Source organism: Somniosus microcephalus, chromosome 18 (assembly GCF_052327205.1).
Source record: "Somniosus microcephalus isolate GS21.2 chromosome 18, FLI_Smic_1.0, whole genome shotgun sequence".
Taxonomy (NCBI): Eukaryota; Metazoa; Chordata; class Chondrichthyes; order Squaliformes; family Somniosidae; genus Somniosus; species Somniosus microcephalus.
In genome coordinates this window covers 40,134,673-40,150,764 of record NC_141004.1, presented here as the reverse complement: position 1 = coordinate 40,150,764, position 16,092 = coordinate 40,134,673, and the positions used below count along the sequence as shown (strand labels likewise).

At 43.8% G+C, this 16,092-nt stretch overlaps 1 protein-coding gene across 4 annotated transcripts in view; it reads left to right on the top strand.

The window, feature by feature from the left end:
- The window catches only part of LOC147105226 (leiomodin-1-like), a 57,796-nt gene that overhangs the window by 31,395 nt on the left and 10,309 nt on the right, over positions 1-16,092 (top strand). For all 4 annotated transcript variants that reach the window (XM_086011373.1, XM_086011372.1, XM_086011371.1 and 1 more), the window contains exon 2: positions 12,472-13,908. In XM_086011373.1, the coding sequence (XP_085867499.1) occupies positions 12,472-13,908 (1,437 nt within the window). The remainder of the gene's footprint in view (positions 1-12,471; positions 13,909-16,092) is intronic.

Genomic DNA, 16,092 nt, shown 5'->3' with positions numbered 1-16,092 from the left:
CGCCGACCCCGACCCCCCGCCGACCCCCAACCCCCCGCCGACCCCCGACCCCCGCTGACCCCCCACCGACCCCGACCCCCTGCCGACCCCCACCCCCGACAAATTTCCCAGTCTTATAAAATACCTTCTGAAATCCGAAATTTTCCGAAAACCGAAACACGGCTGGTCCCGAGGTTTTCGGATAAAGGATAGTCTACCTGTAGTTGTATTATATAGGCTGCCAACTAGTGGGAAGGATATAGAGGAGCAAATTTGCAGGGAAATTACAGAGAGGTACAAGATCTATAGAGTAGTGATAATGGGGGACTTCAATTATCCCAATATAGACTGGGATAGTAATAGTGGAAAAGGCAGAGAGGGGGCAGAATTTCTGAAGTGTGTTCAGGAGAACTTTCTTGATCAGTATGTTTCTGGCCCAATGAGGAAGGAGGCATTGCTGGATCTGGTTCTGGGGAATGAGATGGGTCAAGTAGAGCAAGTGTCAGTAGGGGAACATTTAGGGAACAGTGATCACAGTATCATAAGGTTTAGACTAGCTATGGAAAAGGACAGGGAGCAATCTAGAGTAAAAATACTTAATTCAAGGAAAGCCAATTTTAGTGGGTTGAGAATGGATCTGGCCCGGGTAAACTGGAATCAAAGATTGGCAGGCAAAACTGTAATGGAACAATGGGCTGCCTTTAAGGAGGAGATGGTTTGGGTACAGTCGAGGTACATTCCCACGAGGGGGAAAGGTAGGGCAACCAAAGCCAGAGCTCCCTGAATGACAAAAGAGATAGGGAGTAAGGTGAAGCAGAAAAAGGGAGCGTATGACAGATGTCAGGTTGAGAATACAACTGAGAACCAGGCTGAATATAGAAAGTTCAGAGGGGAAGTGAAAAAGGAAATAAGAGGAGCAAAGAGAGAGTATGAGAATAGATTGGCAGCTAACATAAAAGGGAATCCAAAAGTCTTCTATAGGCATACAAATAGTAAAAGTGTAGTAAGAGGAGGGAGGGGCCTATGCATGGAGGCAGAGGGCATGGCTGAGGTACTAAATGAGTACTTTGCATCTGTCTTCACCAAGAAAGAAGATGCTGCTAAAGTCATAGTGAAAGAGGAGGGACATTTTAGGAGGAGAGAGAGGCAGAAGAACCAAAGGCGACATGAGGAAAAACTTTTTAACGCAGCGAGTGGTTAGGATCTGGAATGCACTGCCTGAAAGGATAGTGAGGGCAGATTCAATCGTGGCTTTCAAAAGGGAATTCAAAAGGATGAGTACCTGAAGGAAAAAAAATTGCAGGGCTACGGGGAAATGGCAGGGGAGTGGGACTAGCTGAAGTGCTCTTGCAGAGAGCCGGCACGGGCTCGACGGGCCGAGTAGCTTCCTTCTCTGCTGTAACCATTCTATGATTCTATGATCCTTTGAGTTGCCTCCTTTCAAAGCTGAAAAGCACAGGTTCCTCCAAACTTTCTCCTAACTCAGTCCTCTGATACTATGGATCAGTGACTTTCTATGTACTACTTGTAGACCCTGATTGTCTCCTTGTCATTCGCTTCATTTTTCTAAAGGGCTATTTCCTATAGGACATTGTCTTCAAATATTTCCAATGATTGCTGCAGAAGTATTTGTAATGTATACAACATTGAATGGACTACTTTGTTTTGCGGATGTACATCCTTAGTTGCGAGCGTATATAACAGACGCGTATCGATTTGTATAGTCAGTGCCGAAGTTCCAGTTAACCAGTAAAGATCACTTGAAGTTACTCTCAGTCTCTGCTACTTTATTATTTTATGTAGTTGTGTATAGCGGTACAAACACAACAAATTGGCGACGAGAATTCTGAACCTACGTCTTCCTATTCTGGCATCGCATCCAGAGGACACCGAAATTTGGAAGAAAGGAGCGAGAAGGTAGAGAAAACAGAGCATGCTTGCTAAGCTAGGCAGGGGATACGTAAGTCAAGTGAAAAGTGCACAGGACTTGCATGACGCTAGCTAACTAGTAAAGAAAGAAAAATGGGTTGGGGGAAAAAAATGGCGATGATTGGCACGATTGCAGCATTTGATAGCAGCATTGAAGACTGGGCAACTTACATTGAAAGAGTGGAGTTGTACTGTGAGGCTAACGGAGTGGAGGTAGAAAAGAAAGCCACTGTTCTGCTGAGTGTTATGGGTGCAAAGACATACGGGCTGCTACGTAGTTTAGTAACCCCTGAAAAGCCAGCAAGCAAAACATTCAAACAAATAGTGGACACACTCCAAGACCATTTGAGCCCCAAACCACTGCTCATAGCCGAAAGATTTAAATCCCATAAATGGAACCACAGCAAAAATGAAAGCATTTCTGAATATTTGGCAAAGTTGCGCAAATTATCAGAACATTGCCAATTTGGAGTGGGCTTATCAGACGCATTGAGGGACAGATTTGTGTGTGGCATGCAAAGTGAAAGCACACAAAAGAAGCTCCTGTCTGAAAAAGATCTCACCTTGGAGAAGGCTCTGAGTATTGCAATATCAATGGAAGCAGCAGCACGTGGCGCTTTAGAAATTCAACAAAAATCCCTGGAATATTCAACTAATAAAATGTCACTGAAACAAGAAAAGAAGTGCTATCGCTGTGGCAAAATGTCACATGACCACAATGACTGTTGGTTTAAAGACAAAGACTGCAGACAATGTGGCAGATGAGGGCACATTGAAAGAGTCTGCAAAGCAAATAAGAAGCCAAAAACTGATACAATACAGAGTAACAAAAAGGTACATCAAGTGACTGAAAACAAGAAACCTTTCAAAGATAGATACAAGAAGGTACACCACGTGACTGGAGACAGTTCAGATAAAGAAAAAAGTGACACAGACTCAGAGGAAGAGGATCTGGCTTGTCTAAAACTACACAGATGAAAGAGACAGGGGATCACAGAATAATATGGGTTACTCCAGAAGTGGCAGGAGTTAGGCTGAAAATGGAGGTGGACACAGGCTCAGCTTTAACAGTGATCTCTGTACATGACTACAAACGCCTGTTTTCACACATACCGCTAAGGCCAACTAAAGTACTGTTAAAGACATACACAGGACAAAGAGTGTGCCCCAAAGGTAAAATAAAAGTGACTGTGACATACAAAGAAAAAAAAATACCACAATTGAACCTCTATGTAGTGGAAAATGGAGGACCACCATTGCTGGGACGCGAATGGCTCAGGAAAATACAATTGGATTGGCACACCATCCAAGCAATGTTTGTGTCAGCAAAGGAGGACAGCAACGCCACTCCTGAGAGACTGTCACAAATACTCTCTGACTCTCAGGAAGTGTTCAAGAAGGGAATAGGAACACTTAAGGGCATGAAAGCAAAAATTAAGATTGAGGAGAACGCAAATCCAAAGTTCCATAAGGCCAGACCAGTGCCTTATGCAATTCGCCCTTCAGTAGAAGCAGAGCTGGAGAACTTGGAGCAGTTAGGGGTCCTGTCCAAGGTGGATTGGAGTGAATGGGCCACACCTATAGTTCCAGTGATGAAGAAAACCTCCAGCACAAAACCAGGAAAGCCAAGAAAAGTGCGCATCTGTGGAGACTTTAAAGTGACTGTTAACCCAGTCCTCCACACAGTACAGTACCCATTGCCTCGCATTGAGGACATCTTTGCTTCCCTGTCAAGAGGGGAACCCTTCACAAAGATTGACTTGGCCCAGGCCTATCTCCAAATGGAAATTGATGATGCATCAAAGAAATACCTGACAATAAATACGCACAAAGGCCTTTACCAGTACAATCGGCTGGTATTCGGAATAGCATCAGTTCCTGCAATCTGGCAAAGGGCAATGGACCAAGTCCTGCAGGGGATCCCAGGTACTCAGTGTTATCTTGATGACATCATCATTACTGGCAAGAATGACAACGACCACCTTTCCAACCTCAAACAGGTGCTCATCAGGTTACGGGAGTATGGGCTCCGAGCGAACCGAGACAAGTGTGAGTTTTTCAAAAAGGAAATCTCATACTGTGGACATGTGATTGACAAGGATGGTTTACACAAGTCTCCAGACAAGATTGAAGCTGTGATTAATGCACCAACACCTGAAAATGTGTCTCAGTTGAGATCATATCTTGGACTGGTGAACTTCTATCACAAGTTCTTGCCCAACCTATCCACAGTGTTACATCCACTAAATGCACTGCTACAGACAGGGTCACAATGGAAGTGGAGTGACAGCTGTGAACAAGCTTTTCAAGAGAGTAAAAGACTCATTACTTCAGAAGAGGTGCTAGCTCACTTTGACCCATCCTTACCTATTCGACTGGCATGTGATGCTTCACCCCATGGCATTGGTGCCGTGTCGTCACATAAGTTCCCAGACGGCTCAGAAAGACCAATAGCCTTTGCCTCAAGATCATTGACTACAGCTGAACGCAATTATGCACAGATTGACCGAGAGGCCCTCAGCCTTGTGTGGGGAGTCAAGAAATTCAACCACTACTTGTATGGTCAACAGTTTACACTATTAACTGACCACCAGCCTCTCGTTTCAATCTTCAACCCAAGGAAGGGCGTTCCAGTGATGACGGTACAATGGCTACAGCGATGGTCACTCTTCCTAGGGGCTCACCTGTATGACATTGAATACAAGGGGACCAAGCAACATGGCAACGCCGATGGTTTGCCACGTTTACCACTGCCGACCTCAGAGAGAGCTATAACAGTTGACTCAGCAGAGGTATTTCACACAACAATAGTTGAGCAGCTACCAGTGACAAACTCCCTCATTGAAAGAGAAACACGCAATGACCCTACATTGTCAAAAGTTTATGACATCACTGTGAAGGGATGGCCAGCGCATGGTGACTCATTGTTTCCAGCATTCTCAGCTAGGAGGGAGCAGTTATCAGTGTGTCGGGGAACACTGATGTGCGGCTCACGAGTTGTGATTCCTCCCAAGCTTCGTAACCGAGTGCTAGATGAACTGCATGAAGGCCACTTAGGTACGGTAAAGATGAAAAGCCTTGCCCGTGGTTACGTGTGGTGGCCGGGAATTGACAAACAGATCGAGGACCTGACAAAGAGCTGCTCAGGATGTCAAAAGGTCCAGAACGCACCACCACAAGCCCCTCTCCATCCATGGCAACGTGTGCACATCAACTTTGCTGGACCGTTCATGGACTCCATGTTCTTGATTGCAGTTGATACATTCCAAATGGCCCGAGGTCATTAAAATGAAATTAACCACATCTGAAAAGACCATTTCAGTTCTGAGGACTATGTTCGCTGGAAATGGCCTACCAGAACAAATCTGCACAGATAATGGACGACGATTTGTCTCTGACGAATTCCAAGGTTTCATGAGGAAAAATGGAATCAAGCACTACACATCTGCCCCGTACCATCCAGCTACAAATGGCTTGGCAGAAAGATTCGTACAGACTTTCAAGAAGGCCACCAAAGCAATGTACAGCGAGAATCTACCACTGCAACACAAGATAGACAATTTCCTCTTTGCTTATCGAACCGCAGTACACGCAGCCACTAATCAGACTCCAGCGATGATGTTTCTGAACAGGAACCTGAGATCTCGCATGGACCTTCTTAAACCGAATGTACGTCGTGATGTAGAGAACAAACAGTTCAAACATTTGAATGCTAAGCCAACAAGAAGCTTCAGTGTGGGACAGTCAGTTCTTGCTCGTGATTTCCGGATGGAAAAGTGGCAACCAGGGACAATATCCACAAGAGATGTATACTGTGGATGTGGGAGAGAATGTTTTGAGACGTCATGTGGACCAAATTCTGGATGTTCAGGTGGAAAACACCCCTACACCTCACCCAGACTCACCTGACATGGAAACAGACACTCCTGATCCATCAGCATCAGCACCAGCCTCATCCACAGCTGAGAGCTCTACCTGTGCTGATAGCTCACCTAATGCACCTGTACCTGTACAGTCTCATTCCCCAAAGCAAAAGAGTCTGGGGAGACGTTACCCAGAGAGGCAGAGGAGGCCTCCCCAGAGACTTGATTTGTAAAAGGGCTGTTGACAAAGTAAATGTTATGTTGGAATTTGAATTTTGTTACTTTTAAGAAAACAAAAAGGTTACTGTAAAGACAGGCTCTGTATGTTAATTATAGAAATTTTCCGTTAATATACTATTAAACTAAAGGGGGAGGAAGTGTAATGTATACAACATTGAAGGGACTACTTTGTTTTGCGGATGTACATCCTTAGTTGCGAGCGTATATAACAGACGCATATCGATTTGTATAGTCAGTGCCGAAGTTCCAGTTAACCAGTAAAGATCACTTGAAGTTACTCTCAGTCTCTGCTGCTTTATTATTTTATGTAGCTGTGTATAGCGGTACAAACACAACAGTATTCTTCCCTAAGATGCTTTGTTTTTCATTATTAACATTTCAAATTATTTTTGGTGAATGTCAATATCAAAGAGAAGAACAGTACTGCTGAGAATGGGACAGTTCTATGCTTTTGTTAAGACCAAGCATGTCTAGTGCAATCCAATATAACACATTGCAAGATAAAAACTCTCTCTCCTCCTAAAATGTCCCTCAAAAAAAATCGCAAAAAAACTCAACCTCAACTGCACCCACATTAATTTTTCAATTTCAGTCTACCTCGTGACGTCTTTGAGGAAGATTGCCAATTTGAACTGCATTTTTGCACTTGGGTGCTGCAAATCTTGAGTGACTCGAAACTTAGTTAACACCGCCCAGATTTATTGTAGGACCCTTACAGGTAGCAAAGACGAATCTTTGGGACTTTTATGTTATCTGTCTACCTTGGATTTGACGTAAAAAGACAGTGTACTAACCCACTGTGCTGCTCAATGTCTTCCTTCAAATGTTTTTATGCTTTTCAATTAAATGGAAATTTGCAAGGCCTGTCGCACTTGCATGGGACAGTTCTATGCTTTTGTTAAGACCAAGCATGTCTAGTGCATTGACAGAGACAGTCCACACTGTGGGGTAGATGTTCCCGAACCTGTCGGGAAGAAGGCGGGACTTCAACTTTCGGGTTTTTGACCCGCCTACATCGACGTCCGGCCAACCCGCGCGATTTTCCTTTGATTGACCTTGTTAAGCCCGCCCAGTGGGCTCAGCAGGCCAATTAAGGGCCACCCAGCAACAGGTGACGTCACAGACTGCAATTTCATCTGTCAAGATTTCTTGACAGATGAAATATCAGCGTTTCACAGCTATTTGAAGCTGTGAAACACTGACAGTTTGAGTTCTAACATGAATCATTCTGCACAGACTCAGTTGGAACTGTCACCGGCACTCAAAGCTGAAGGCTGTCACTTCTCACAGATTGCAGCCATTCAGCTTTAAGTTCCGGCTGAGTGATGGGCTCCCGACGGCTACAGGAAGAAAGGCTGTGAAGGTAACTACAGATAAATAAAAGTTCTTTACACACTTTAGACACACCAAACACACTTACCTTTGCACTCATGCACCCATCACTCACCTGAGCGCTGACATCGCGACCCCTCCAACTCCTTCAACCCGACGGCTCGCCTGCTCAACCTGGCGTGGTTTGGAGCCATCAGGAATCCCACACAAAACCCCTCAAAATAGGGATTAGGCTAAAAGCTGCCTGTTAACTACCTGTTAACAGGCAGTTAATTGGCACTAATCCCTTCCCGCCTGGTTTCAGCGGGTCCCAGTGCGGGGCAGGTACCCGCCGCCCCTGAAAGTTGCGTGGGGCAGGGTTTTGGGCGGGATGGTGTCGGGACCCCCAAATTCGGGATTCCCCCCCCCCCCCCCCACACGCCTGACGATGGCTCAGGGAAAATCGGGGCCTGTGTCTGCATTTAGAAGAGAAAGAATGACAGCAGTAGACAGGAATGGGGAAGGAGAAGAAATGAGAATGTAGGGATGCATTCTTCTTTTGTAAACAAACTCAAGGGTTTCAATAAGATATTAAACATCAGATATTAACAAAGTTTATTCATGGATTGCATTAAACTTAAAATGGAATAATTTAAAAGGCCATAAAAATTAACAGAAGTCCACATTTTAAATTAAACTTCAACTGTGCTGTTTAACTGATGTGTAGAACTGAACAGTGACACCATTAAAATATTTAAAATATCGATCAGCTCTGAAGACGTACTGAACTTTTTAAGAGTTCATATGATAATTTGCTCCTAACCTTCTGTTCATTTTCAGTTGCATTTGCCTCAAAATGCACACAAAATGCTAAAACAAAGGCACCTTTTCAGATTCAATAGATATATCTGTGGCATTTTAAAAAATCCTGATGTAGCTATTTATGTCCTTGGACAGGAATGAGGGACAATCATTTTATTCAGGGGTCACTAATCCTATCCGCCCGGAATTTGTGGTCAGCGGCGAAGCAAAGGTGTTTGCCGCTGGCCCCGAAGAAAGCGGCCCACAAAGGTCACACGATCTCTGTGACGAGAAGTTTGCCTTTCTCAACGTGTAAGTCAGATCAGTGTAGAATAGTGGGGAATCCCTAGAGCGAGCTGCTGTGATGTCAACAAGCTGTCTAAGCAGCCAATCACAATGCAGAATTCTCACAGACAGGGAACCAGGAAGCTGCTTTTATTCTGACTTTTTAAAAATGTTACAGAGAGCAAAACGAAGATTGGGGATCTCACATGGGGAAAAGGTAAACCTGAAATAAATATGAACAAACTTATAAAAAATATTAATTAAAAAAAAGTTTCTTAAAAATTGTAATTTTCATCATTAAGGAGAAATTTGACACTCCACAAAATTAAAATTAGTTTTTCAGTGTCATAACGTTTGTTTAGCAGTCAATGTGCTGTTAAAACCCCAGTTACACCTAATCCAACAAGGCCTAACTTTTAATGGGGTATTTAATTGCAATATTGGAAAAGCCCAAGTTTTTGTTAGTTTCACTGATTTTCCTGATTACAGTGATTGCTGGCCATGAAGGCGGGGGCGGGGGGAGGGGGCCACAGTGCAGCCAGTGTCAGAGTAGTGAATGACTGACTGCAACTTCAGGATTTCCGCATTAGGATACGTCTGTGCGACATCCTGAAGTTGTGGTCAGTTTCAAAGGGGTAATTCACTGTTATTACCCACCGCAAACTTCGGACCATTATGTTGTTTATTTGGGGCTTGATTTTAACCAGTAATTAGCAGCATTCAGTCAGTTTGCATTAGTATCAGCCTTGGCACAGTGGTAGCACTTTTGCCACTGAAACTAATCTGTGGGTTCAAACCCCACTCCAGAGACTTGAACACATAGGGCTGGATTTTCATTCTGGAGGCGTGTAGGAGGCGGGACTACAACTTTCGGGGTTGTAGTCCCGCCTCCATCAAGTTGTGGCCAACCCACGCGATTTTCACTTGATTGACCTTGTTGAGTCCGCCCAGCGTGCTCAGCAGGCCAATTAAGGGCCACCCGGCAACAGGTGACATCACAGATTGACATTCCATCTGTCAAGAGCTTTTGACAGATGAAATATCAGCGTTTGACAGCTCTTTGAAGCTGTCAAACACTGACAATCTGTACACTAAGTTATTTCCTTCCTCTCAGGCTGATTTAGAGATCTCTGCAGAACAGAAAGCTGAATGCTGCAACTTTTGACAGCTTGTGGCCATTCTGCTTTCTGTGCCGGTGAGGTGAGGGACTCCCGAGACCTGAAGGAAGGAAGGCTGTAAAGGTAAGTAAAACTTCTTTAAACACTTTACACACACCAAACACACTTGCCTCTTCACTCATGTATCTATCACTCACCTGAACACCGGACATCTCAAACCCTCCAAGTCCTTCAACCCGAAGGTCCGCCTTGCTAACTTGCCGTGGTTTGGAGCCATTGGGAATCCCACACTTCAGGAATAAAAATAGGGATTAGGCTAAAAACTGCCTGTTAACTACCTGTTAACAGGCAGTTAATTGGCACTAATCCCCTTCCCGCTTCGGGGAGGCGGGTCCCAGCACAGGTCGGACCCGCCTCCTTTGAAACTGGCATGGAGGTGGGTTGGGGGCGGGATGGGTTCGTGCCCCCCGATTTTGAGATTTTAACCCCCCACACGCCTCCAATCCCACCTCCACGGCCCAATGAAAATCCTGCCCATAATCTAGGTTCACAGTTCAGTGCAGTACTGAGGGAGTGCTGTAACGTCGGAGGTGCCGTCTTTTTGATAATATGTTAAACCTGGCCTTGGTCTGTCTTTTCACCAGCACCACCAGAAATGGATTATCTAGTCGTTTATCTGTTTGTGGAAAATGGCTGCGATATTTGCCTACAACACAGCAATGACTACACCTCAAAAGTACTTCATTGGCTCTGAAGGGCTTTGAGCCATCTTGAGATTATGAAAGGTGCTATATAAATGCAGGTTCTTTCGTTCCTTAGTGTATCCCATTGAAAAGAAATGAGACAATTATGTTCCACCTTTCATATCCTCAACATATACCAAAACACTTTACAAGTGATGGTTTGCTTTTGAAGTGCAGTCAATCTTGTTATATAGGCAAACAAAAAAAGCTAATTTGCACAGAGCAATGTCCTATGCACAGCTAATGAATGAATGACTAGATAACTGTTTTTAGTTGAGAGAGGGATATTGGCCACTCCCCAGTACACTGGGAGAGCTCCTTGCTCTTCTTTGATTAGTGTCATGGAGGGAGCTTGTATGTCCAACTGAGTAGACAGACAGGTCCTCGGTTTAATGTCTCATCTGTAAGACAGCGTTCTGATAAGGCAGCGACCCCTCTGTACTGTACTGAAGTGTCAGCCTAGATTATGTGCTAAAGCCTCAGGGGTAGAAATTCATCTCGGATCGGTTGCCCATTATACGCCACGCCTGATATTCAGTTCCATTGACTGCAATGGGAATCAATATCAGGCGCTGTGCATAACGGACAACCGACCCGATACCGGTTGTTTTGCGTCACTGCCCGAGGTGAATTTCTAGGCCTCAGGCCTTCTAACTCAAAGGTAAGAGTGCGACCAACTGAGCCAAGCTGACATTTGAAAGAGTGCTGATTAAAATCAGGCTCTGATGGGCCACAGAACAAAAATGACACTATTACTAATCATTGCAACGTTTTGCTACGTTAAAGGCGCTATATAAATGCAAGTTGTTATTGTTGCAAGCCTCTCAACTCCCTGTTTCTAAATAGTGGTGTGACTCCGACCACAATTTTAACCCCATCCACCCACAGGATTGGGGTGGGTAAGTGCTTAACATCAGGGAATCTACTTACCGCCCCATTCCAACCAGTCCCGATTTTAACCTGATAGGTATATTTAAATTAGGACATGATGTAATTGGTACCTCAACGTGATTTTAACAGAAAAGATAAATCGCATCTCCCAGTCTGTAGTGCACAACTGCATTAAGTATGGTCTTGCTCCTCTCATGATTATTGTGCGCTGTTTTGTCATGGAGAAAGAGAGAGCGAGTTTGTGAGTGACTGCGGAAAGGAGAGTGCATATGTGTGGAGCTTGTGATAGTAGTGCATATGCTGAGAGGGAGAAGATGCGAGTAGGATGTGGAGCTGATGCATGGGAAGCAAGTGTGTGGAGTATGAAGTGAGGAAGGAATCCTGAAAGAAATCATGGTGATTGTGCAAAGCCTAGCAAGTGAGGAGAATGGTGCTAGTAGCTGGTGTGAAGAGAGCAAGGAAGAGGTGAGTGTATGTTTGTAATGAGAATGAGAGGTGGTGTAGTGTGGCCTTGTGCTGGGTGGTGAAGGAGGTGATGGAGCGAAGGGAACTGTAAAGAGAGCTGGGGAGCAGGGGTAAAGGATGGCTGCGATGTATTTGTGAGAGAGAGGGATAAATGAAGAATAGTACTCACCCTTGCTACTCTAGTAAGGTCATTGAAGCAGTTCCTGCATTGTGTCCAAGTTCTGAAGGTGACACTACTGGAACTGACGATCTCTGCAATCTCTTTCCATGTCTGGTAGACAGAGTGTTTGGCAATGCGCCTGGCACTGCTGGGAAACAGGAGCCTCTTTCTTGCCCTCACCTCTTCCATAAGCACCTCCAGGGAGGCTTCTGAGAACCTTGGGGCTTGCCTGTGACTCATGTCATAGATGATTCTTCTTCCAGCACCTTGGAAACGAAAGAAGCCCAAAGGGAATGCAACCTCCCTTTAAGAGGCACATTCCTGCTTTAATTAGGCATCTGGCAGACCCACTAGAAATTCATACCGGTCAGGTAGTTCAGTTGCAAGCTCCCCGGTGAGATTATAATGAGGCCCAGGAGTAAAATATCCCAGGTTTGTTTTTGGCTGCAGGAGTGAGTTTTGAACTAAAATGAAAACTCGCCCACCCAAAACTGATCCAGGGTCAAATTCGAGGCCAGAATATAATTTCTATTGCTATAATTTTTTTTTACTAATTTTTTTTTACTAATTTCATCAATTACTTTTTTGTCATTTTAGAGTACAATTTTTTTGGTAAACAGCAGAGGGTTTAATAGCAATATTTATTAATTTCATTATCTTTCATAAATCCATTTCCTTTCCCTTAGGAAGGAAAAACCCCAGATGAATTATGTAAACAATCCACATCTGAAGAATTTGAAAATAAAGCAGTTAAGGAACTGGACAATGAAAATACGAAAAAAGGTGAGGAAACTGCTAAAACAAAAGGAAAAAGAGAAAGAAAAGAAAAAGATGAGGAAAGTGCAAAGATCAAAGACATCAAGGGCAAAGAAAAAGAGGAAAGGTTGAAAAGCAAAGAGATGAAAGGAAAAGAGAAAGAGGAGAAAGAGAAGAGCAGAGAGGTGACAGGAAAGGGAAAAGAAGAGACAGGGAAGAGCAAAGAGATAAAAGAAAAAGAAGAAAAGCTCACTAAACCCAAAGAAGAAACACCAAAGGAAACCGTCAAAGAGGAAAAATATACCAAAACAAAGAGTGAGACAAAAGGCATTAAGGAAAATGAAACCTGCTCCAGCACTTCTGTGACAAACTCTAGTAAATGCTGTTCAACACAATGTAAGGATTCATCCAGCACGGAAAATCTGGAGGAGAAAAAGCAACCGAAAGCTTCAGAAACACAAGCAACAACTTCGACCATTTATGATGAGCCAATAGAAAAAGTAAAGAACAATGATCCTGAACTAACTGAAGTGAACTTAAATAATGCAGAGAGAATAACCAATGATATCTTAATACGATTTGCAGACGCGTTGAAAGAAAATACTGTAGTGAAGACCTTTAGCTTTGCCAATACTCACGCAGATGACCATGTTGCTTTTGTTGTTGCTGGTGTGTTAAAGATAAACAAAAGCATAACAAACCTCAACCTGGAATCAAACTACATCTCTGGCAAAGGCGTCGTTGCTATCATGAGAGCTTTGCAGCAGAATAACATCCTGACAGAGTTCAGATTCCACAATCAGCGTCACATATTTGGAGGACAAGTTGAGATGGATATTGCCAAACTTTTAAAGGAAAATACCACTCTCCTTAAGCTGGGCTACCATTTTGAGTTGGCAGGGCCACGTATGACTGTGACAAACTTACTAAGTAGGAACATGGATAAACAAAGACAAAAACGCTTGCAGGAGCAGAGACAGGGGCAAGGAGGAGACAAAAAGCAAGGGCTTGAAGTTCCAAAGATACTGGGCATGCAAAAATCACCAAAACCTTCTCCACAATCTTCCCCTAGAAGTTCACCATGGTCATCCCCTAAACCAACTCCAAAAAAGGCTGCAGCTCATGTGCCACCGCCTCCTCCTCCTCCTCCCCCAGCCCTGCCTGAAAAAGCCAACTCCGTGACACAGAACCATAAATTACAAAGTAGGAGGACTGGAGGAGAAAATGAAGAGACCAAGAAGCTAAGAAATTCCTTGACGCCTGTATCTGAAAGAAAGTTGGAAGATAGACCACCAGCTCAAGAAAAAAATTCAAGGGATCAGCTTTTGGCTTCCATTCGAGGGAGCAACATGAAAAAGTTAAAGAAGGTAAATAATTTGTTTCCTATGTTGCCTATTGGAAGATCTTGTATTTGTATTTCTAGGAGGCAGGGGAAAATGATAAATGCACTGTCTGGACAACATATATAAATATGGACAGAACATGCTGAAAATACTCAGCAGGTCAGGCAGCATCTGTGGAGAGAGAAACAGAGTTAACATTTCTGGTCGATGACCCTTCATCAGAACTGGAGAAGGTTGGAGATGTAACAGATTTTTAAGCAAGTGCAGGGGCAGGGATGGGGGGAAGGGAGGAAAGAACAAAAGGGAAGGTCTGTGATAGGATGGAAGGCAGGAGAGATTAAGAGACAAAAGGGATGATGGTGCAAGGCAAAAGGAGGTGGTAATGGGACAAGTTAAAAAACAAAAGATGGCTCTGGATGAAGTGTAAATGGCAATGGCAGAATTAAAGACAGCTGCCATGTGCGAGAGAGAAAAAAAAATAGAGCCATCTTTTGTTTCTTAACTTGTCCCATTACCATCTCCTTTTGCCTTGCACCATCATCCCTTTTGTCTTTTAATCTCTCCTGCCTTCCATCCTATCACAGACCTTCCCTTTTGCTCTTTCCTCCCCTCCCCCCTTTCCCTGCCCCTGCACTTGCTTAAAAACCTGTTCCATCTCCAGCTTTTTCCAGTTCTGATGAAGGGTCATTGACCTGAAACGTTAACTCTGTTTCTCCCTCCGCAGATGCTGCCTGACTTGCTGAGTATTTCCAGCATTTTCTGTTTTTATTTCAGATTTCCAGCATCCGGAGTATTTTGCTTGTGTATATAAATATGGAACCTGTAAGGTAAACTTTTCATTCATCAGAGCATGGATCCTTAAGTTTTACAGGGAATAAGATAAATGCAGTGTTTTATGCTATAAAACTATTTCTCACATGTGGCTGTGAGCAAATGTCATGCAGAAAGTTCTATGATTATTTTATAAGCGAGGATTAGAATTCAACATTCTGGGGACAGAACTTGCCAATCATGAATTCAAATTGTAAATATATAAGTTTCAAACATTTGTCAGAATGTAGACTAACAAGACTATGGAACAAATTTAAAGTCTTATTTTGGTAGAGCTCATAAAGCTTCTGGAAATTGTTTCAAAGTCCTGGCAAGAGAATAAAAACCTGCATTTCTATAGTGCTCCTTGAATGCAAGATGTGCTAGAGAATTTAAGATAAAGAGGAATGGGACTTAGCATGCAGAAAGGAGAGGATTGGGAACCAATGGTATGGTCAAAGAGCAGGGTTTTGGAGAACGGTTTTGAAAGCAGGGAAAGAGATGGCAAGAAAGAGGGAACTGGTTAGAGAATTACAGAGGGCAGGAGTGTAGTAGCTGAATGAGCAGCCATTGATGGTGAAGTAGGTGCAAGGAGGCTATGTGAAATTAGAGGATTGATAAGAGTAAAGATGTCTTACTGCAATTATATAGGGCCCTGGTGAGACCACACCTAAAGTACTGTGTACAGTTTTGGTCTCCTTACCTAAGGAAGGATATACTTGCCATAGAGGGAGTGCAACGAAGGTTCACCAGACTGGTTCCTGGGATGGGGGGATTGTCCTATGAGGAGAGATTGAGTAGACTAGGCCTATATTCTCTAGAGTTTACAAGAATGAGAGGTGATCTCATTGAAACATACAAAATTCTTACAGGACTTGACAGGGTAGATGCTGGAAGGATGTTTCCCCTGGCTGGGGAGTCTAGAACCAGGTCACAGTCTCAGAATAAGGGGTCGGCCATTTAGGACTGAGATGAGGAGAAATTTCTTCACTCAGAGGGTGGTGAATCTTTGGAATTCTCTACCTCAGAGGGCTGTGGAGGCTCAGTTGTTGAGTATATTCAAGACAGAGATCGATAGATTTTTGAATATTAAGGGAATCAAGGAATATGGGGATAGTGCAGGAAAGTGGAGATGAGGTAAAAGATCAGCCTTGATCTTATTGAATGGCGGAGCAGGCTCGAAGGGCCAAATGGTCGACTCCTGCTCCTATTTCTTATTTTCTTATGTTCTTATGAGTCTGCATGCGAGGGCAGAGGAGATCACTACAATAGATTGAGACAAAGCAATGGAGAGATTTGAAAACAAGGGTTTGAATTAAGAAGTTGACATGCTGGAGCACAGGGAGCTGGTGGAGCTTGGGGAGCTGGCATGATAGAAGTGTGGGACTTCATGAAGGC